Below are 24,499 nucleotides of genomic sequence, written 5' to 3' on the forward strand. Positions count from 1 at the left end.
GAAGGAAAAAAAGTGAAGAACCAAAAGACTGGATAATCTCCACGGTAGGAGAGCAGCACACTACAGTGTAAACAGTATAGGACCAGTAGGCAAGAAACAGAGATCACGGTGCTGGCTTCACTGTGATGTTAGTCACTTGGGAGTCATCTGTCTTCAGTTCCTTTTCTGTAAAACTAGGTTTAAATTATGTGTTTTCTAAGAGGATTACGAATTCTCAAGTTTTTGTTTTTGTTTGGTTTTGGGATTTGGGGGGTGGCGGTTTCTGTTTGTTTTTTGTTTTTAGACACAGCAGTGTAGATGGATGGGGTAGAAGCTGTCCTTGTGGAATTGGCAATCTTGGGCTTTCTCTCCTAGAATCTTCAGCTTTGCTCCTTCAGCCTGCTCTCTATGCCTGGTGCCTGTCTTCCTGAGATCTCCTTTACAAGTGACCTAGGGACTCCCTTCCTATCTCCTCTACTTCCTATAAAGTCTTCTTTCTTAGGGTATATTCCCTTACTTTGGTAGAAACCTCTGGAATCAGTGCTCTCAGAAAGGGTATGTGAGAGATAATTTTTTTTTTTTTTTCATTTTGAATGTCTGCCAATGCCTTTATTCTATTCCACACTTGGTTGATAATTTGGTTGGGTATATCATTCTAATTTGGATACAACTTTCCTTCAAAAATCTGAAAGCATTATCCACATCTAGCTTCCAGTATCACTCTAGAGAAGAACAAAGTTATTCTGACTCCTGATTTTTTACCTATGACTTGTTTTATCCTTGACTCTGGAAATTTCAATTATATTCTCATTTCCTATGATATGAAATTTTGTAACAGTGTGCCTTTATGTGAGTCTAATTTTAACACTGTGCTTAGTACTGGTTGAACCCTTTCATCTGGAAACTAATGTCCTTCAGTTCCTGGAAATTCCTTCTGTATTCTCTATCTGGGACTCATGTGAATGAAGTATTTCCTAGACTGATTCTTCAATTGTCTTAACTATTTTTTTCCTTCCCTTGTTTTGCTTGTTAGATTTATCTTCCATCTCTGTTAAGTTCTTTATGTCTGCTTCTTTTTTAATTTCCAAAAGTTCTTTTGCTGATTTGTTCTTTTTATAGTATCTTATTCTGTTTCATGGGTGCTATATCTTATCTTTCTATAAAACTGGATATTAATGATTTCTGTTTTTTTCTCCTTTCACAGCCTGTGTATCCTTCAAGCTGACTTTTTTTGTTCATTGGTTGGTTTTAGTATCTATATTTCACTTGAGAGTCTTTCCTCAGAAATTTAGTGCTTGATGATTGTCTAAAAAGCTGAAGCTTTGAGCAAGCAAAGCATGGAAATCTCAACTTAACTGATAATGTGACTATGTCATGTCTTTGGTCATTATCTTTATTTCTTTTTTCTTAGACTGGTCAGATCTCCCAGAGATAGATCTTCTGATCTTCTGCATGGGTGATACATGTCTGGGAACCAAACAGGTGAAGATGGCTGGAAGGTTCTCACCTTTAACTTACTGTTTTCATATGTGTTTGGTATATCTCAGTTTAAAGACCCTTTGTTTTACCTGTCTAGAAAACAGAGCTGCAATAGCCTACTGAGGTAATGGAGGGAAGCCATCTGGCTTCACAGAGTAGGGAAAGGTAACTGAAGGGAATTACTTCAGATTTTTAACCAATTCCTCTGTTTTTAGCTTTACTGACATCCTCACAGAGGTACCTAAGGATACTCATTATCAAGATGTCTGGAAGTTTTAAAATGTGCGCTATCAAGTTACTCCTCAGATTTCCTATTATCAAAGGACCGAACTTTCTCAAGTACGCAGTCCATTGTCACTAAACCCAACTGCTTTTCATAACTGTGTTACTATTGCTTCCTACCTCATTTTGTCTTTGTGCATTTATGTTTTTTTTAAATTCTTCCATTATCATTTCAGTGGTGTTTCAGTAGGGAATAAAATCAAGTATATATACTCAAGCAGCTACTTTTACTTGAAGCTGTATATACTCAGCCTTAGTGATCCTCTTTGAGACTCTCTCCCTCTTCTGCCTTCTCAGCTTGTCCTAGTACCCTGGCATTTGACTTTTCATTTACCTTCACTAGATATAATATGGAAAGCTTAAGAAGTTTTAAGGTGTTTTTTGTTTATTGTTCTCTGATAATCTAAAGTAAGATTTTAACTTTTTGTATCTCTCATTCTATGCCTAAAGCCATATTCAAACAAGCTGCATTTTGATTGTGTGACATCTACCATATATCATTTTGAAGTCCACGGTGTATTTCCACATACAGCATTACACCGTATCCCTAAAAGCCCCACTTCAAGGATAGGCCATTTTATATACAAGATGGGAAAGAAATGATTAAACAGCAGGTATACAATCTACTCCTTCTGTGAGGAGAGAGGAGCATGCCCCCAACAAAAAAAGAAGGTAACCTGGTCAAATCTCTTTGTAAACATGCTAATGACAGACCTCCTGGAAACAAATTAATGGTGTTTGCTAGCTAGAGAATACCTTTGGGAGTGGAAGGTGGAGGGTTGTGCTTTTTCTCACAGTTCTAAAAGCTAGAAGTCCACAATCAAGTTGTTGGCAAGAGAATCCTTATTTATAGACTACTTATAGCATGATGTACTGGATCTAAGATAGTTTATGATATATAATCCTGGAATCTATGGATTTATGCGGCAGGGCTCACTGGAAAATGTAACTATATGGACATAACATTGACATGTTTCATGATTAAATGACTTTCTTTTGTGTAATGAAGAAACCTCATGTTAATCTTGGCCAGAATGGGTTGTGAAGGAGAAAGAAAGAAAATACCCAGGGAGCTGTGCTGGTGGCCCTAGAATTTCTGCAGTTTTCCCTATGCTTCATGATCATTTATGTACTTGAAATTCTTAGTAAAGCTTGGTACTGGCTAATATCTCTGATTTGAATTAGTGTGATTTGACAAACTGATCTCTTGTGTTATCCTACAAGGAAATTAAGGTTCACAGGGGTTAAACAACTTGTTGAAAGTCACTTGCTAAAAAATGGCCAAATGGGTCTAGAAACCAAGTCTTAAATCAGATTCTTTATACCATGTGACACATCTTAGTGTGATGGAAAAACAACAATAACAAAACCTGCTTTGTGGAATGAGAAATTGATGTGCCTCCTGGTTCTAACACTGATCTGCTGTTTGATTTGGGGCAAAGTACTTACAACATCCAAAGCCTATCCTTACCTATGCAGTGCCTCTTACATATATACACAAAGTATCTTAATGATAAGTATAACAGAACAATAAATAAACATTACATAATAAAGCAGAACATTTAGAAACATTTTTAAAGGATGTAGGGAAAGAAAAGTATTACTTACTTTTTTCTTGTAATGCCTGCAATTTATTCAGTTCTTCATTCTCTTCATCACTCTCTTCACTACTTGTGCTGCTCACATCCAAAACTATGTCCCTTTTGGGGTCTACTCGGAGAAAATTGCGGCATTCAAATGTCAGATGACCAGCTAAGTAAAACAAACAAAAATGTAAATGACAAAATAAAAGATACCTAAAGATACTCATTATATTTTTATTATATATTTTTATTTTGTTGCCTCAGGGTTAAACAAGTTACAATTTTAATAGTATAATGTTTAGTTTCAACTTTTAATCAGTGAGTAGTAGTTTGCTTTTTCTGAATACACCACTCAGAGAAATTTTTCCTGTTTTCCCTATGTACTTAATTGCATAGCAACTACATAGCTTTCATCTAATTAAAGGTGTCATGACAGTATAATTGACTGTGTTTTTCTAAAGAACACTTAAAAATTTAATTTTGAAAAACAATTTTCATTCTGACATCATTCACCTCCTAAAGCTGATCCCTACAAGAAAACTACAACAGTTACGTATTTATGACATGATACAACTTAAAAAAAAAAAAATCAAACAGTACAAATACCAGAAAAGTACAGGAAATTATATAACCAATATCCAAGTGCCTATCCACTCACATGTTAACATTTTGTTATTCAATTAGAGTGTTTTTTTTCTTAATGGCAAGTGTTTGCACATATGTGCGTGCACACACACAAAATTGGGGGCCTTGCACCATTCCTTAGAACCCTGTCCTAATCCCATTCTATTCTTTCTTCAGAATTGGCATACTGAAGTTATATTTATCTTTCCAAAACAGCATATCTGATTATTTATTTCACATAAACTCAATTATACTTACCTACCAATCTGCAACTAGTGTTTGCCACTCAATATTATATTTTGTGATTTACCTATATTAACATAAGTATATGTAACTATCTCATTTTATCTCATGAATAATGTTCCATTATATAAGAATACGATTTATTTATCTTCTCTACTACTGCTAGAATCTTAGTTTGCTTTCAGTACTTTGCTATTATAAATAATGCTGAAATGAGTAGCTGTACATGTATTTTCTGCACACGACATTGTTTCTCTAAGGCAGCCACTTTCCTTTTTTTTTTTTTTACTATGATTCACTGATGGTAAAAAATAACAGTAAAACTAAGTGTATTGATATATACACCCAAATACAAATACACACTAATACACAAATATGAAACAAAAAGTGACCTGAGTACTACATGTGATATCCCAAAACAAAAAGCAAACAAAAATAAAAACAACAAAAAAGTGCTAACAGTAACCATGCAATTGATTCCACAACACACTAATGATTCACCATAACTCTGTGCTAGAGTTTATTTCTAGTTCTCTCTTGGAGTTCTAGATTTATTCAAGAACATCTCGTATTAGAGTCCCAATCTTAGGACCCTGGGCCTTGCTTTTATCCCCTGCACTCTGCAAACCCATGAAAACCCAAGTTCAAGAACACTGGGCTCAGGAAATACTCTCAAGTCTTACCTCTTAGAGTTTCTGCTTTCCTTTGATTATTGTCCTCTGACCATTCTCTAATTATTTTCTTCCTAGAACACTGTTGTATCTAAAATATGTACTGCACATTTTATACAAGTTTCTTAACTGCTTGCAAAAGGATCCTGTCTGCCATACTGCTGGAAATAAGTTTCCTTCATTAGGATTTCCTTTCAAATGAATCATTTGTAAGTATTCTTTTCAGTTTCCAAACATATGGAGTTTTCAAATTAAGTTTTTGTTGATTTATAAAGATATTACACTGTTATCAGAAAGTAGGGTCTGTATGATATCAGTTATTTGGTATTTGCTGAGATTACTTTTGTGGACTATCATGCAGTAAATTCATGAAATGATTTGGTATGCATTTTAAAAGAATATATATCACTCTGTTGAATAGAGTGCTATGTCTATTCTGTTGCTCAAATCTTCTCCATCTTATTTTTTTTTTTTTTTTTTTGCCTAATAACTTCTGAGGGTATAATTTTTAAGTACCTCTATGATTATAGAGAACATAAAGGTTGTATCATAAACTTCTCAATTATTAAACATAACTAATTCCACTAAGCTTCATATCCCTATCATTATGATACCCAAAAATGAAGGCTTCTGAATCTATTTATCTTCCTTGAAGCCTTACCCTCATATTGCTGTTACTGCTCCCCTGACCTACAATCATCACCCCCTTCTCCTCCATCTTTTTTATTTTATTTTATTTTTTTATGTTTATTCATCTTTGAAAGACAGAGAGAGACAGAGCACAAGCGGGGGTGGGGCAGCGAGAGAGGGAGGGGGACAGAGAATCTGAAGCAGGCTCCAGGCTCTGAGCTGTCAGCACAGAGCCCGACACGGGGCTCAAACTCACCAGGAGAGCATGACCTGAGCCGAAGTCGGATGCCCAACTGACTGAGCCACCCAGGTGCCCCTCCCCCAATCCTTTTATGACAGCTTCTGAAACATGCAATCTTTAGTGGACAAATTGTGTCACCTCTTCACAGTTTGTTCCCTCTCCCACTTGTTTTAAAGGACATTTGGCTCTTCCCTGAGAACACTTTTCCACAGCTTATCTCGGTATTATTAGTATCCTCCAGGCTCCTTAATACTGTTTCTCAATATAGCAGTCCTCTAATCTCCCATGCAGCTCTCTGTTGCTGTTTAATAGCCCATCTACTGAAGTCTTTGGAATCTGGCTCAGACTTGGGTTCTTCACCCTAGGCCCTCCCACAAACCTACGCGAACAGGCTAGAGTGGTGCATGGCCTCATAGTTCCTTGCCATTTTACATGCCAAGGCCACAACTACGCTCCTTGTCATCACCTGAAGTGTTCCATCTCGTAAGTTTTCAACTCCACTATTATACTGACTATAAGCTTTTATCCTTCTAGCTTTCTTATTCCCTTACACCCATGCATAGATGTGTTTAGAATTTTTTTTTCTGTCAACACTTTATTCCATCTACTTTTTATTTATGTCACTCTTACTACATTTACTTCTCAAAGGAAAAAAACAAACAAACCTATTTGCTGTCACCTTCTTTTAGGTAATTGTTGACATGGAAGCTGTCAATTCCAAAGAGAGTTAGAGCTTAGCATTTCCAAGAGTAGAGAATCAACTAGGTAGAGCACAAGAATTTTTTAACTATTACATTTATCACATATATATCTATGTGCAAAGTTATAATGTGCATAAATACACATTTTTACAAACTTCTATAAAAAGCCACATTTCTGACCTGCCATTTGCCCCTTACCAAACAAAATCACTTTCTCCTCTTCTAGTTAATTTTTTTTTTAATTTAACTATTCTATTTCCCTAAATAACACATTTCTCTTAATAACTGCTGCCTCTTGATTTTTCAGCTCAGGCATAATTAATTGACTTCCTACTGTGGAAAATGAGCATTTAATATCCTCCCCTTTTCTCAGTGTTCTTGTATCTTTTTAAATTTTTACTTATTTTTAATTTTTATTTTCTTATTCTCAAGTAAGTTAGCATACAGTGTGGTCTCGGCTTCAGGAATAGAACCCCATGATTGATCTCTTACATATGATACTCAGTGCTCATCCCAAAAAGTGCCTTTCTTAATGCCCATTTAACCCACCTTTTAACCTACTCCCCCAACCCCCATCAACCCTCAGTTTGTTCTCTGTATTTAAGAGTCTCTTATGGTTTGCCTCCCTCTCTGTTTTTATCTTATTTTTCCTTCCTTTCCCCTATGTTATTCTGTCAACTTTCTCAATTTCCACATATGAGTGAAATCATATGATATCTGTTTTAGAAAATTAAGACCTTAACTCACTCAGTCCCTTCATTTTCTTCTAATCTGTCAAACTTCTCATTCCTGACTTTCCAAACACCATTACATGTTTTTTCTTTGACTCATTCATGTTCTTCTTCTGCCATACCTCACTGTAAAACAAATACTCTGGCTCAAAGCTAACCTTTCTTGAGGTTGTGCCTGTCCCTGAGCAGTCAAGCAATGCTTAAGTACAATCACACATACATGGACATTAGCAAAACACAAAGCATTTCATTTTTGTGTTTGTCCCTGGTCAAGTTCTTCTCTTATTCCCCTCAGTGACTTTTCTAAACTTATGCCTGACTTAAATCATTGTTCAACCACTTTCCTGTCTCACTCAATGCCCCTTCCCAAACAGACAACTGCACCTCCTAACTTACCAAGAAAACTGAGATTACCAAAGTCTCCTTCTACTTTCTGTTTCCATACCTGAAAATATCCATACTTATTCTCACCTAGTTTCCTTCAAACTTATGAGTTATCCTTGATGGGGCGCCTGGGTGGCTCATTTGGTTAAGCGTCCGACTTTGGCTCAGGTCATGATCTCGCGGTTCGGGAGTTTGAGCCCCAGCATTGGGCTCTGTGCTGACAGCTGAGAGCCTGGAACCTGCTTCCGATTCTGTTTCTCCCTCCCTCTCTCCCTTTCCCTGCTCACATTCTGTCTCTCTCTCTCAAAAATAAATAAAGCACTAAAAAAAAAAAAAAAAAAAAAGTTATCCTTATTTTAACTCTTAGAGGAAATTGCTCCATCTTCTCCTGTCTCCAGTATCTGCAACATCTCCTATAATATCCCTTTAGTCTCTATACACATCTTTTATCTTAAATATAAAACCCTCCATTTATCCCAAATTCCCTTCTAGGAATTACAGTTGATTCTGGAATGCTGATCCCCAGGCAACTAAAAATCCACATATAACTTATGGTTCCCCCCAAACTTAACTACTGGATTTTATGTGATTGAAAAGTAAGAAAGTCGCCAAATGGAGAAAAACAAAGTGAAGATGGAGGAAATTTGCAGGAAAAGGTGGAACAGCAGGGCTCTTGTCTGCTCTTGGCATTCTCCATCCTACTACCTGTGGGGAGCTCAGTTGACTGAGGTCTTGAATGGAGAGGTGAAAGAAACACGCTCTGGGGAGGGATTTTCACTTAAGTAACCAAAAACCACATAATAACCCACCCAATACCTCACCTCCCACCAAGGGGTGTGGGAGAACACCAGGGAGGGCCCCAGGGAGGGGACAGTATCAGACAGAGAAGCCTGGGTCTCAGTGGGGTGGGGGCACTGTCCAGGGTGCTGAACGTTTTCTGAGGAGGGGATCTAATATTGCTGGGGAACTGGCAGCTTACGCCTTCACAGCCATTTTCCACAAGCAGAAACTGCACTATAATCACATGTAGGGGACTGGGTGAAGCAAGTGACCTAGAGAGAAGGGTACTGGTGTTTTGCCTTCCCTAGTTCTCTACCTTCCTGTGTGGAAGGAGGTGGTGTGGACCACCTTGCTTCCTAGGTAGAGAAGCAAGAAATGAGTATCATTCTATGACCTAGATTGGCTAAGTGCAGGTGGGGAGAAGGAGACATGTGGTAGTTCATGTTCTACTACTGTATTCTATCTAAAACAACAACAACAACAAACCTATATAAAACTACACCTGTGCAGTTCAAACCCATGATGTTCAAGGGTCAACTGTATTCAATATGTTCCTGTTATGACCTGAATGTTTGTATCCCCTCAAAATTCATATGTTGAAATCTAACTCCCAAAGGGGATGGTATTAGTTGATGGGACCTTTGGGAGGTGATTAGGTTTCTGAGAGTAGTACTCTCATGAATGGGATTAGTGTCTTATAAAAGATCTCCAAGGAACTCTCTAGTCCTTTCCACTGTGCAAGTAAAAAATGAAAAGTCTATGACCTGGAAAACTTGCTGGCACCCTGAACTTTGACTTACAGCCTCCTATGAGCAATATATTTCTGTTTATAAGCTACTGGGCCTGTGGTATTTTGTTATAGTAGCTCATGAAGACTGAGTTCCTTACTTTACTTATGCAAATTTCCTGAAACAGGAGACTATACATACAAGCTCTCCATTTTTTTATCCATCGCAATTCAGGCCTGAATCTACATAGTTTGCTTCATGACCTACCACTCTACTTAAACTGATCTTCCCACAGTCAAAGAAGCATTCTACCTGGTAAATTCAATGAACAATTTTCAAACAAATTCTTACAAATCCTAATGGTTACATCTGACAATTTTCCCTCAACTTTGAAAATCTTTACTCTTTTGGTATATCTGTTGCTGCCCACTCCCTCTTCTAGTATTGTACCTTCTTGGTCACTTTTTCCTTAGCTCATGCCTAGATATTTTACTTTACCTGTTGATATTTTATTCCACTAAGAGTTTGTTATTGTTCCAAAGTTTGCTTATATAAAATCATGTAGGCGAAAAATACAAATGTGGAGCAAAAAAGAGAGGTTGTTTCCATAAAACAAAGTTGTACTTTTGGAAACACTTGATTTAAATGGATTATTTTTAAAGAGTAGTTTGAGTAGTTTTCAAATTAGGTACTGGCATCAAGACTGTACAAGATTGAGAAACAATCTAAAACAATGAGAAAAGGTACCTGCTTCTCAAAGGGGGTGCCATGGCCATTTTGAGCCAGACAATTCTTCACTGTCCAGGACTACCTTACACATCCCAGGATGTTTATAAACCATAAATCATACATACTAAAGATCATACTGTTACCCAACCACAAGCACATAGGGGCAAATTTAAAAAAAAAAAAAAAAAAAAAAAAAAGGCCACAGATTTCCAGGAGGGCAGTATTAACCCTAGTTGAGAACTAATGATAAAGTGATTCTGGACTCAAATTTCTTTCTCATTATTGCTGCTTGCTTATCTTGGAAGAAACAAACTATACAAAGTAGGAAATGCATTTCAGATATAATTTGCACTTAAAAGACTATGTGAAACAATAATTAGCAGACTCATAGGCAAAGACAAGGTCATGAATGTATATCAGTAGATTAGCATTTTAGGTTAAATAAACATTAAAGGTATTTAGGTGTGTTTTTATTTCTTGCTACTATGAGCAAATGCTCAATTACTGAAGTATCCTATCCTGAACTTTTTAAAGGTGTATTTTCTGAGAACTATCATAATTGAGACATTTATTCCATGACAAAAGCTTAGTGTTCTGGTAGCTTTTAAGTATTTAGAAGTTGCCAACTTCAAAAGTATTCATATAAAAACTCATCATAGAAATAAACAATTCTTCTAATTTTGTTGAGGAAACTTTGCCATGAAAAACCAACATCCATGTTATTTAGTAACAGATTCATCCTTAACTTGAAACTTTTTAAAACTATATAGCCATTACTGAAACATACGGACACAATAAAATCTTCTTCAGTCGAGTATTAAATTGTTTTGTACATCCTGGGCACCTTGGTGGCTCAGTTGGTTAAGCGTCCAGCTCTTGGTTTCAGCTCAAGTCATGATCTCATGGTTTTGTGAGTTAGAGCCCCATGTTGGGCTTTGCGCTGGCAGCATGGAGCCTGCTTGGGATTCTCTCCCCAATCCCCATCTCTCTGCCCTTCCCCCCACTCACGCTTTTTCTGTCTCAAAATAAATAAAATTTAAAAACTGTACAACCTAAACCATTAGTCTCACAACAATAGAGAGACAATACTCCTTTGTAACTAAATGATGAATATGCATATTTTAAGGTATTAAAAACATTTCAGAGTTCTGTGGACTGTTCTCTTACATCTACAATCAATACAAAGATTCTGGCCTACAAATAACAGATAATTTTTAAAATGTAATTTCTATCAGAAAGGCATGCAAATTGAGAAGACCTTCATCTTTAACAGGTATAAGATGTAAATTTAACACAGAAGGGAAGGATTACTAAAGTTTTGCAAAAGAGATAAATGAAAAGCTATTTAATAACTTTATCACTAAAATCATAGATTAAAATAATAACTATAGGAACTAAACTTAGAAAGACTGTCAAAGCTATTTGCTTACTTGGCTTCTCTAAAAAAAATTCTAGTTACTACAGATACTTCCATCATTGTGTAAAATAAAAAAGCAATAAGAAGACTAGATCAACGTTATATTTCCAAGACATTATTTTGATTATTTTCCTATAAGTCTTAAGCTAAAAGTAGTTCAAGGAGATAAACTAGCATTAGTAGAGAGATTGGGAAATTCATTCTAGATTTTTAAGTACATAATACAGCATATAGGTATATGCTATATACATATACATATATGTATATATGTAGAGAGACAGAGAGAGAGAAAGAGAGGTGGGGGGGAGAGGAGGGGGGAGAGTGAGAGAGACAGAGAGAGAGAGGAGAGGGAAGGAGAGAGAGAGCATGGATGAGCACATTCCTAAGTCTTGAATCAAGACATAAAATATGGAGGGGGCGCCTGGGTGGCTCAGTTGGTTAAGCGTCTGACTCTTGATTTCGGCTCAAGTGATGATCTCGTGGTCCTGGGACTGAGCCCTGCAATAGGCTCCACTCTGAGTATGGAACCTGCTTGGGATTCTCTCTCTCTCTCTCTCTCTCTCTCTCTCTCTCTCTCTCTCTCTCCCTCTGCCCTTCTCTGCCTCATGAGCTTTCTCTCTCAAATAAAAACTTTTTTAATTTAAAAATAAAAATGAAATACAGAAATTAGCAAAGATTTAAAGAAAGGATACAAAGCAGAAATAAATATAAACAAGCCTAAAACACAGAAAAGATTTCACTGCACTTATTTCTTGCATGCAAGTATATTCTTCAGGAGTTTTTATTTATGTCAAGGATATGTGTACTTATGTATCCACATTTGCTAACTGAGCAAGATTCCCTTGAGCCACATCTCAGCCTTCCCTTGGAGGCATGTGACTTGGTTCTCCCAGCATGCTTTCATTATGAGCCCTCTTAATGGAGATTTATGCCGAGGGTTCTTTTATCACATGTTCTTACATGGAAAAATTTTTTTAATCACCTTTATTTTTTTAATAAGACTGTACATCTGAAGCTCATGTAACATTGTGCATCAAATATAACTATACTTCTAAATTAATAAATAAATAGATGGATACATTTTGTATGGATCAATAACCCTAATCCAGGCTCACTTGCATGGTATCCAAACAAGTGAGAAAACAGCAAATGCTGGGGTGCCTAGGTGGCTCAGTCGATTGTCAGACTTTGGCTCAGCTCATGATCTCCCTGCTTGTGAGTTCAAGCCCCACATCGGTTTCTGTGCTCACAGCTTGGAGCCTGGAGCCTCCTTCAGATTCTGTGTCTCCCTCTCTCTCTGCCCCTCCCCTGCTCATACTGTGTCTCTCTCAGAAATAAACATTAAAAAATTTTTTTTTAAAGAAAACAAAAATAGCAAATGCTACTGTTATAGCTGTTATCAAACCTTTAAGAATTGTTACATTTAACTAAAGAAATGGTATTTAAGGTACATAATTATAAATTTAGACTATATAACTGCACGTTAAAGTTTAATTTTCTATCCCATTTCATTAGTCATAATAGACATTTATGATTGTTTAAATCAAGTTTTTGCCGGTGAGCAGAAATTCTGGGACTAATATTATCCTCATAAAGAAAATAATTTTCATTGCTTCCCCTCTTCACCCAGTATCTAGAAGAACAAACAGTAAAAGAATAAGTATACATGTACTTTCTGGGGGGGGAATATACTTTCTGCATGCCCCTAAATCTACTACTCCACTTGTACTTCATATCTTTGCTAGTCAACAGATACATAGCCACCTGTCACTCAGTCTACAGCAGGGAAGAAAGTAACTATTTAGGAGAATTTCTGAATCATCTGCAAATCTGGCCTGAATAACAGGGCTAAAGAACTAAGATGAAATCAAGGCCCTGAAATCAGGATGCCAAATCACATTGCCCAAGGAGGCAATGATTCACTCTTCACAACGTTATTTTTTAATGTACTTACGATAGCCACATTTTTTACAGCCTGCCCGGACACTGTCCTTGTTGCAACCTGAAATATAATTGGATAACATTTTAGCAGACATATAAAAGGTAGAAACATAAGAATTCCATCCCATGAAAAAGCTAAGAAACCACTTGTTGTAGAATTTCTTTAAAAAAAAGAAAAAAATATTCTTGACCCAGCTTAGTTAACACTATTCAATTGTCATCATTAGGAATCACTGGAAAATCCAATTTACTCAAATTACTTTCTTTGACAGTATTTTAAAAATAACTCCAGAATATATTTTTCTCTAATTTAACAGAAATACAGTGTTATAGTCAAGAGCTTAAACATTCCAAGAATTCTCTAACACTGAGCAAGAAATTCCTGAGTATTTCAGCCTGTCCCTCAAATGTAAAATAATTAACTACATATGTGTGTACATATACATATTCCCTATATACTATCATATGTGCTAATATTTTTATTATATATTCTATTACATATATTAGTTACTATATATAGTATATTTATATACATGTATATACATATATATATTTATACACACACACACATACATATATGAATATTTGGGATAAAAAATGTTTTTCTGCTCTCCCTTAGAAGAAAAACAAACTGGCTTTATTAAAGGAATTAGTAAAAATCCAGAAAAATACTTTAATTGATAGGTATTATAAGAAACATCCAAATGCACTACTCAAATTTTGACAAGAGAAAACTATCAGTCACATATTCAGTCTGATCAGTTTTTAGAAATATTTAGAGTATTTCTGTATAATTAGTGGTACACACAAGAAATGTTGAAGATCTAAATAAGAGAGAAGACATAAATTAAAATTGATTTTTTTATAATAAAATATACATAAAATTTATCACCTTAAACATTTTTGAGTATATAATTCAGTGGCATTAAGTACATTCATAATGCTGTACAACATCCTAAACACTAACTTTTTTCCTCTATAAATTTACTTACTCTAGGAATCTCATGTAAGTGGAATCATACAGTATTTGTCCTTTTGTGTCTGACTTATTTTACTTAGTATAATGTTTTCAAGACCATCCATGTTGTAACACATTATCAGAATGCCATTCCTTTTTATGGGTGAAATATATATATGGGGGGGGGGAGAGAGAGAGAGTTGAAACTGCTTTTAATCTCCAATAAGGGCTTCCATCAGCCAGAGGGCAAGGAAAGAATTGCTCTATTATCTTAATGAAAGGCATCTAACTCCTTAATCTTTCATATGGAGACATAATCCAAATTTACTAAAAAAGTACATAGAATGTAAATATAAAACAGTGCTAATTATAAAAGAAAGATCATTTTTGAACCATTTCTTTACTGTTATGAAGTCAAAACATCAGTCATTTTTCCCTATTCCCAATCGTTAAAATATACATTATTGAGTTATTCTAGTAAAATACACTCAGGTCTGCTACAATGCTTCTTTTAAAAACATAAACTTGTTCCAATGCAAGTGATGTAAGACAGCACAATTTGAGCATAATGTGACTTTTGTCCAAGAAAAACACTATGTGAATGCACAAACTGGTACCCCATTGCTCTGAGACTCATAGTAATATACAAAACACACACAAGGACATAACCCAAACCATTTCTAGTGACCTTAGTTCAGTATGGGTGCTGTGAGCAGTGCCCATCCACATCTGGTAAAATAACTTTGATCCAATCATGTCATCCTCTTCCTACCATTCCTTCAGAACAATTTACAAGCCCTGATTCTTATGAACTGCATTTTCACAGCAAACTTCAGGTCTTTTAGAAGGTATAGTACCCTATTAATTGTAGTATTTATGTGCCTTTTAACCAATTAACATGTGCAAAACTGTGCTGTTTTTATTAGGTTTCTATCATTTTTTATGTATCACTGATGAAGTTCTTGAGTGTTGTGCCCCAATCTCATTTTTTCTCATAAACCTTGTGGATTTTACTGCATAGAGTGGGAACACATGTGCTGCACTGCAGCAGAACTGTGGAATAAGACTGGATTAATAATAAAATCTGAGGCTCTTTCATTATGAAATAATTGCCTGTTAGAAAAAAAGCCCAGAGTATCCGGGTCAATGTTAAGTCTGTTTCCATAGAAACCAAAGACGCTGAATAGACAGGACAAAACTGTTCTAAATGCACCATTACCATTCCCACAACAAACTAAAAATGTTGTAATGGACAGATCTGAAATGATCTCATCTCAGTACTTATGAGAGATTAGCTTATTTATGACTAACTCTATCTCATATTTTTAGAATGAACAAACTATGAAACTTTTCAGAGAAGGTCATCTTCTTTAACAAAGTTTTAACTTTTACATGAAAGGAAAATGCCAGAATTCTAAATAAAGTAACTCCATATCAACTATGTTCTCACCAGTTTTTGGTTAAATGAAAGTTTCAAGCTTTATTTGTCCATAATTTTCATGACTACTGGGCCAACTGAATGCTTTTACCTAGGACACAAATCTGATGCCTCTGACAAAGATGTCTGGGACAAGTAACACAATGAAGTGGGGACAGTTCATTCATTCTCCTGTCAAGATCCAGTTTCTAGAGGCAGTGATGTAACAGAGAGCAGCAGTCCTAATCAGGTCTGGGACTGTGCAGGATCTTGGCTATGGATGTCCTTGGTCTTGTCTATTTTCCAAGAATTGTTATCTAGCATTTGCTTAGATTCTGTGAGCTCCCTGGTATCTTTCCTTTCTGCTTCAATTAACTAGTCAGTTTCTACTGTTTGGAACAAGAACTCTGCTGATACAATGGTGCTCCAGATTGGAGTCAAAGTGAATAGGAAGGCCATACTGAAAGGCCCTTATTACTTCAATCAGAAGTTATCCATTTCCCCATCTTAGGTTCTCATGCTGTTTTTTGTTCCATTCCTCTTTAAGGTTTGCTAATGCTATTCAGAGCAATAGAGCCTGGCTCCCTCAAAATGTTCCTATGTAATCATAACCTACAGTCCCAAGACCACCAATAAAGTCTTGTAAAATTGCCCACATTAAAAAAAAAAAAAAATTGGCAAAGACCAACAAAAACAAACTCAAAAGACACATAAAAATAGAGGAAGAAATATCTGCAACTCATAGCACCAAAAAAGGGAAATTATCCTTACCTTATAAAACCCAGAAAATCATTATGAACAAGACCAATAGCCAACAGGAAAAAAACTCAGCCAAGGAGCTGAACAGAATGCTCAAAGAAACAGAAACAAGTTGGAAACATGGAGATCCTTAGCCTTATTCATAATTCGTGGAATGTACATTAAAATCTATACTGAGATTCTATTTTCACTTATCAGAATAGCAAAGATTGAAAGGGCTGAAGAGAGTTTGGGGGAGACACACTCTAATACAGTACTGGATAGTAATGTAATTCAATACCACCTCTATGGAAAGCAAGCTGACAAAATCTATCAGAACTATAAATGTACATTTATACATTTATACATACAAAGTGCTACTTTGACCTAGCACTTCCACACTGGGAGATTAATCTTCTCAATTTACTTGCACAAATACATACTGACTTATGCACAAAGCTATTCACCACAGCATCATTTGTAACAGTAAAAGAGTAGAAATAATTTAGACATAAATAAATTATGGTTGGTCTTTACTTAATGATATTTGATGGTCTCTAAGATATAAAGAAAAAAGCAAGGTACAGAACAGTGCTCATGGTATGTTGTCATTTGTATGAAAGGAGATTAGATAAAATATCAAATTATGTATAGATTTTATTAACAGATGGATGGAGATATACAAAAAAATCTCTCTGTAAGGATATATATTAGGTACCTGAGAAATGGGGAACTGCCTCCAGGGGTAAAAAAGGGTGAGAAATATGTCACTATCCACCTTTTGGTACTTTTAAAATCTGAAGCATGTGAGGGTCCCTGGGTGGCTCAGTCAGTTAAGCATCTCACTTCTGCTCAGGTCATGATCTCAAGGTTCATGAGTCTGAGCCCCACATCAGGCTCTGTGCTGACAGCTCAGAGCCTGGAGCCTCCTTCAAATTCTGTGTCTCCCTCTCTGCCCCTCCCCCACTCACATACCATCTCTCTCTGTCTCAAAAATGAATAAATGTTAAAAAATGTTTTTTTTTTTAATCTGAAACATGTGGGTTGATTACCCTCTCAAAAGCCAAACCAAAAACCTCCCTCAAACAAACCCAACACTAAGAAGAGGTGCTGTTGTGCAAGTATTCGTTGACAAAGGCAGACTGTACCTATAAATTCTTCAGGAAAGCTACATTACAGATTTACAAAAAAATTTTATTAACTGATGGTTTTAGGAACAAATTTAAGAGGTATTGATTTCCTTATTTGTTAAATACTAGCAAGGGATTACTACGGATCTAGAAAATTGTCAAACAACTTGAGTGGCAAGGAAGGGCATGGGTAACCAGTTGGCCTTTTACCTCCCAGTAACTTAAAGAGTAGAGAATGCCAATTTCTCTAGATTCCAGAGCATGCCAGACAATTCTATATACAACTCACTGCCAGGCATGGTGCGGATTCCCTAGATGTCCTCAACAAATGCTTGCTGCTTTGAGGTTAGAAACTGAAGAAAATACTTCAGCACTTGGGAATCAGTAACTTCTGTTGCTCCCAGTTGCCAGCTACGAAACTAGATAGTGTCTGCAGTGTTACTGGCTCATCTGAGGAATCACAGGCAATGGAAGAACAGGAATAAAAGAAGGACAACTGAAATAAAAATAATGATTATTTAGGCAAGGGAAGGGAAAAATGACAGAGGCAGAGGGACCTTTCCAGGGTGATGAAAATATTTAAAATCTTGATATGGATATAAAATTCTTCAAGCTATACATTTGTAATGTGCATTTTATTTTAACATGTAAATTATACCTTAGTAAAGCAGTTAGCATAGAGGGAAAAAAAGAAACACTCTGTGAAAAGGGAGAGGTTAGAGAAGACTAAAAACCAGGGACAAAGACCAGAGGGAGAAAATAGGAGTATGTAAGCAAAAGGGATGCTTGTGGTAGTGTCCCTAACAGATGCCTCTGGTTATTCAGTGGCCCCCAGAGGTAGGGCAAGACATCATACTGATCTAAATTTTTTTGTTGAAATTTCACATCACCTATGTTGCTAAGTTAACTTACTCACTGGGAACTTTAACAGTAATGTTTGGAACTTAGTATTATATTTTTCTCTTACTGTGTATTTTAGATTTGGGGAAGCCTGTCAAAGTTTTATTTACATTAAAATGTTTTCTATAATCATTTAAATTTAAAAGTAAATAGCTAAAGGGACTAACTATCCCTTTAAGTGATGCAATTAGCAATTGCAATCACTTCTGTCCATTCCTTTCATTTTTAATTATCTAGATTCAATTAGATTAGATTAGTTCCTTTTAAGCTTTAAGTTTTATATTTGGTTACTCCATTATAGTTCTATCATAATTTGGGAACTCTTAAAGATAACTTCAATTTATTCTGCTTTTAAAATTCAAATTGTAGCTAGGTTGTATATACCACATAGACACAAATACCCATATATGTCTGCTAAAATTGAATGCAAAGTAAAACTCCAAATATTTAAATTTTTTCTGATGCTTTATATTAAGAATTCATAGATATAATCCTTTCTTTGGGATCCTGAAATATTTTATTTTAATTCTCTGTGAATTTAAAAAATGGGTTAAAGGAGATCCTTGATGGATCTCCTAAGCCTTAGTGGCTCAGTGAGTTAAGTGTCTGACCCTTGACTTCAGCTCAAATCATGATTCATGGCTCCTGTTGGGCTCTGCACTAACAACATGAAGCCTGCCTGGGATTCTCTCTCTCTTCTCTCTGACCCACTCGTGTGCACTCTCTCTCTCTCTCAAAATAAATTAATTAAAAAAAAAAAAAAAAGAGGATCCTTGATGTAAACATTTTGAAAGAGCAGATGTCCTCATCTTTAGTTAAAAATGCCTTCAGAATCATTTGATACTCAAAAGGAGAGATGAAAGTAAATCAAATAATTGCTTATTTTAAACTACTGACAGGGGACTGCCTGGGTGGTTCAGCTGGTCGAGCCTCTGACTCTCGGTTTCAGCTCAGGTCATGATTCCAGGGTTATGGGATCAAGCCCTGTGTCAGAATCCATGCCCAGCAAGGAGCCTACTTAAGATTCTTTTTCTCTCTCCCTCTGCCAAACTCTCTCTCTCTAAAATAAAAATAAATAAACTACTGACATGAAAGAGCTACCACTTAAGTCAGTGTATAAAATGCTTTCATCCACTTGCCTCAAAATATAAATAACCCATGAAGGAAAAAAAGGTATAGGTATTATTAGTTTAAGAGACATGAACATTTGAATAACTAATGAAACAGAATCACAATTACTGTTTAGTCTGTTAACTTTAGTACCAGATTCTGCTCAGCAACAATTCTAGTGAACAACCCTCTAAATTATTATCCAATTATTATTATTTATTATGGGCTTATCTCTGAAATGAATGTTAGAGAAGCCATAAAGATGAATGAAGTCCCTACACTAAAGGAAATACAATATACTAGCTTATCTAGGACAATACATCCACAGCTATAATACATGCTAGAATATGCCACTGTAAAAAACACAAAACTCTACTGGTAAGCAGGAAGAACTGGCAGGCAAGACTTTCAGCTGAGAGACTGAGAAGGCTTCCCACAGGTACCTATGGACAGCAAAGGAGGGACAGTGATAACAAAAGCATGTAGGCAGCACGGTACACGAGAGGTTCTGGGAATAGCTGACCAAGTCAGAAGACTGTAGAATGCTTCAGAGGAAGGGTAGGAGGAAAGAGGAGCAAGAGTGATTTGGCCATGCTGAGGAGTGTGCACTTCACTCCAGCAGAGATGGGCACCTCTGGCATCACAACAGTTTAGAAGCGAGAGAAAGCTCGGTCATCAACCCCTTCACTACATACCCAAGGACAATGAGCCTTGCAAAGATTAGGTTGCTTGAAGAGAAACACAACATTCACAGTTGGGGACAAGAACTAAATTCTTGGCCCCTAGGAAAGACAGGATCAGATATATGGTTTCGGAAAATTATCTCAGCAGCAATGGGCAGCACAGACTAGAGAGAAAAGAAACTATGTGTAGTGTAGTTTTAGAAGTGAAAAGAAACTGGATGCATTGTAATTCAGAACTCTTCTCTTACTAAGATGTTATAGTAATGTGTTTTAAAAATTGGACTCACTTTGATATGCCAGATGTATTGTTAATTTGGCTACAGAAAATTCCCTACCTTGGCTATATAGATTTTACTGAATGAGAGAAAAAGAGTTTTTGTGCCAACCACATCAACAACATACATTGCCCCTTGAGCCAGGTCAACTCTCACTGGGGAATGGAGCATCATTAAAATGGATGTCAGAACTAATTTCAACAACTGAAAGTGAATGGGAAAAGCAATTGTTAAAAGAAAGTAAACTTCACTGGAACCTGTATTTAAATGTCACTTTTAAAATGACAACTAAGAGTCTATGATTTCCCTAAGAAAGTGCACATTTCATTGTGTTGCCTACATAATGGTGTGTGCTTACGCTTAATGCTGTGGAAAAACAGCTGAAGTAGGCGACCATAAAATAGAAGAGGCTGATACTCATTTGTGGAAAGTAGCCTCATCACTTTATAGTCGTATTTTGTAGTAATCACTAGCAAGACCACCCAAGAAATGCCATGCTGAATCCATATGAGCATTATACCTAAAAATAAAAGAGCATAACATAATACCTGTCCTTGAGCCCTATTTTTCTTTAATACACTATCTGGATCGATCATCCAAGAAATTATCTTAACATTTTCTGTATCTGTATTTTCTAATGGTACTTGCATTGTGCTCTTACAGTGCTGTCATGCCTATTATCTCAATTTTTGCTAGGTTTAAACAGTTTATCCATGTCTTGCTATCCAGCTTAATGACACAATTTAAGATTATTACACTTTGGAGCATCACTATGAATTGGAAGCAAGTTAACCTGTCTATAACACTGGGTTAGGTTTAGAGCAATTTCAATAGGGACTTTTAAAAAATCACTTTTTTCCTTTCTTAAGTTGCCTATTTTCATAACTAGTTTTATGAGTATCACAAGCTGTGATACTGTGTCCCCTTAAGTGTCTATACCATCTGGGCGCTCAAAACGCTTGCTCAAGTAATAAAACCAGCAGCGAGAGGTCAACTCTAGATGCAGCTGTGCGGTTCAAAGATCACCAGCGCTGACTTAAATTATCAGGATGCCCAGACAAGCTACTCGGTAGAATGGCCTTTCTCTGCTAGTTCCTTCCATGATGATATTCTCCAGGCTTCAGCCACAGAGCTTCCCTTCACATTCTACACTGCTAACATAGTCACTGACAATGGTCTTAACGCCTGCTTCATGTGTGGATGACATTCTGGCTTCTTTCCTAAGCTACAAATTCTATCTCTCACTATTAGATGTTTCAATTTGTATGCTGACTACACCTCAACACAGAGCCCAAATTGAAATTATCATCATCCCTCTAAAACCTGCTCCTTCTCAGGTGTTGCCTATATTAGTAAAGAGTCTCACCCAACTGCCTAACAGTAAAACCCAAGTAGACCTCACTTCCTGTCTTACCTACCCTGAATCAGTCACTGATTCCCCGTGATTCTACCAGCAAAAATGTGTCTCCAATCTATGGGCTTCTCTCCCTTCCTGACACCACACGTGAAGTATCATAACTTACCAGAATTTAATTGGTGACTTTAACTCCAAACTATCATCCTTCCAATCCACTGTGCAGCCAAAATGTTCTTTCCGAAATATGAATCGGTTTAAAAATGCTGAAATGGCTTCCCATAATCCTTGGGAAAATATCCAAACTATCTGTCATGGCTTCCAAGGTCCTTTAAGAGCTGGAAACCACCTTGTAAATTATCCTACATGGCAAGATGAGTAAGTGCATGGGGACTAGAAGAGTCAGACTGCTTACCTACAAGATATCCCTGAACAAGCAAACACTTAATTTCTTTGTCCCTCAGTATCCTCATCTATAAAATGGAAATATTAATACTTATCTCACACTGTGGACATGAATGTTAAATGAGATAAACTTGACACAGTGTGTGACACATTTGATACATAGTAAATGCTATTGACACATCTGATACATCAGTAAATATTAGCTACTGTCATTAACTCTCCAGTTAATTTCTCACTTCTCTCCCATTTGTATTAGGAGTTCCATCTATTGGGAGCATCTATTATCTCCTTTTCACTTACATATCCCTCTGGCTGCAACTTCCCCTCCCATCAATCCAACCCTCCTGGAATCCTTTAAGGCTCATCCTAAATGCCACATCCTCTGTAAAGCCCTTCTGTCTCCGTAGGTGCCCTTACAACGTGCTCCTGAAGGCTCTGTATTTTCCCTGCCATGCATTTGTCCGACTTTCTGGTACTTTCTCTTCACTGCTAAATTCTAAGTTCTGTGTGAGGAGCCACTGTCCTGTTCCCCACTGTATTCCCAATGCCTAGCACGCCCTTAATAGTCACGGTGGTGTGGATGAATGAGTGTATCTTTCCTCTCTCACACAACCCCTCTCCTCCCCAAACTGCAGTGCTAACAAAAGTGCAATATTCCTGTAACAGTTATCTGTAAAATACACTTCAGGGAAGGCTGCCACCGAACAAACGCCGTCAGATAATACTGGGAAGGGCAGGTGAAAACAAAGGGGGTTCTGAACCACAGCCCTTCTCAGAGCCTTTCACACCCTGAAGTGCACTGTGAACCTCCAAGTTGTGTGTGCTTGAGCGGGTGGGGTGGCGGTGTAATTCTCAAAATATCTCCTACAACCAGTGTTCTTCCGAACACACCGTCGCAGAGCTGATGTAAGGAGGTGCCCTCCCCGACCAGGACTTCCAAGCAAGCGGGTAGTTGTGGACGGGGAAACCTCTAAAGCACTTCTTTCGCAGGGTGCACTGTTTTTACGTCGGTAGTCAGTGGACACAGAATCTGCGCGCTGGAAGAACCCACAGACATCGAGGAATAAATCTTCTTTTCCAAATGCACGAAATGAGGCCCAGAGTGGGAGAGCGACTGGTCCACGGCCACACAGGAACTCCATACAATAGGAAGGGAGAGGAGAACCCTGGAAGCCAATTTGGTCCCCGGGACTTCCACTACAAACAGTGCCTCTTGGCTCCTGGGGTCCGTCAAGTGCTTGCACCTCAATTCTATTTTCGAGCCATCCCAAAGTTAGGTCAGTTTTTCTCGGCTACCTCCTAGGCCTACAGTTGCTGCCCCTCCTCCCCCACCTCCCCCCACCACACACTTTCCCTGTAAGCCTTCCAGCACAGCCGGAGCCTGGCTGGGGCGGGGGAGATAGTTTCTGTCTTCCTTCTTCCCTTCAGAGATTATCTCTGGAGTGTAAACTTTTTCGTGTGGAACAAACGAACCTGTTAATTTTAACGCCTCCGCCTAAATCCCCATGGGCGCTACTCCCTACCCCCAGCGCACCCCAACCTACCCTACCCGCTCCTTTCCTCGCCTAGACCCAGGGGCCCTGCCGTCCGTCTTCACCTGGGACTGCCATTGCGCTGGTAAGAGGGGTCGCAGGAGCCGTAGGCTTTCGAGAGTACGCTCGCCTCCCGCCTGCCGCGAGGACCACAAACGGCGAGGGCGGCCTCTTCCTCCGACCGACGCAGCCGGACTTCCCTGCCAGTCGGGGAGGCCTCTGGCGATAGCGGAACAAAGTAACGATGATGCAGTTTCCGGGGGAGTCATATTACAGAACACACATGGTCCGAACCATTGCTGCCAGCCCCGGGGGTGGAGATGAATGAAACCTGCACATACATGTACTGAAGTAAACAACACCAACATTTATATATCCTTTTGTAAAAGTGTAACACAAATTTAGTTAACCTGCAGGTGCTTAATAATATTTTTTCGTTTCCTGGAGGCCATTGGAACCCCCCTTCTCAGGATTAGCGGTGCTCAGGCCCAGGAGCAACATGGCGGCGTCCGTGAGGGACTAGTTTTGGGAAAAGGTAGTGCTTGGTGCCGCTCATTTTGGGACATTGACAAACTGGAGCTTTCTGCGACCACCCGATTGAAGGAAGCGTGCCACTGATAGGTGGACTGCTTTAGTGATCGGCTCTCCGTTCTCACTCCCAATTAGGAGCGGAGCCCTGAGCCCTGAGCAGCATGAGCAACATCTACATCCAGGAGCCTCCCACGAATGGGAAGGTGAGAGCCTCATCTACGGTACCTGGGCTCCCCAAAGTGATACCTCACCCATTAAGGGAGTTTTGGGGCGTTAGGGTTGGAAAAATCACAAAATGTCTTGTCCGTTACTCCTGCCTCTGG

At 37.7% G+C, this 24,499-nt stretch overlaps 2 protein-coding genes across 4 annotated transcripts in view; one reads left to right on the plus strand and one right to left on the minus strand.

The window, feature by feature from the left end:
- The window catches only part of SREK1IP1 (SREK1 interacting protein 1), a 43,892-nt gene extending 20,003 nt beyond the window's left edge, over positions 1-23,889 (minus strand). Inside the window, exons 1-3 of the mRNA XM_027041118.2 lie at positions 23,711-23,889; positions 13,157-13,204; positions 3,349-3,492 (exon numbers count right to left, since the gene is read on the minus strand). Of these exons, the coding sequence (XP_026896919.1) occupies positions 3,349-3,492; positions 13,157-13,204; positions 23,711-23,723 (205 nt within the window). The 5' untranslated portion in view covers positions 23,724-23,889. The remainder of the gene's footprint in view (positions 1-3,348; positions 3,493-13,156; positions 13,205-23,710) is intronic.
- Positions 23,890-24,105: 216 nt separating this feature from the next.
- Positions 24,106-24,499, plus strand: part of CWC27 (CWC27 spliceosome associated cyclophilin) — a 190,808-nt gene continuing 190,414 nt past the window's right edge. Inside the window, exon 1 of one of the 3 annotated variants that reach the window (XM_027041096.2) lies at positions 24,106-24,379. In XM_027041096.2, the coding sequence (XP_026896897.1) occupies positions 24,338-24,379 (42 nt within the window). In that variant the 5' untranslated portion in view covers positions 24,106-24,337. The remainder of the gene's footprint in view (positions 24,380-24,499) is intronic. The other 2 variants (XR_003414567.2, XM_015065317.3) reach the window with 2 other exon arrangements.

The sequence above is a fragment of the Acinonyx jubatus genome, chromosome A1 (genome assembly GCF_027475565.1).
Source record: "Acinonyx jubatus isolate Ajub_Pintada_27869175 chromosome A1, VMU_Ajub_asm_v1.0, whole genome shotgun sequence".
NCBI lineage: Eukaryota > Metazoa > Chordata > Mammalia > Carnivora > Felidae > Acinonyx > Acinonyx jubatus.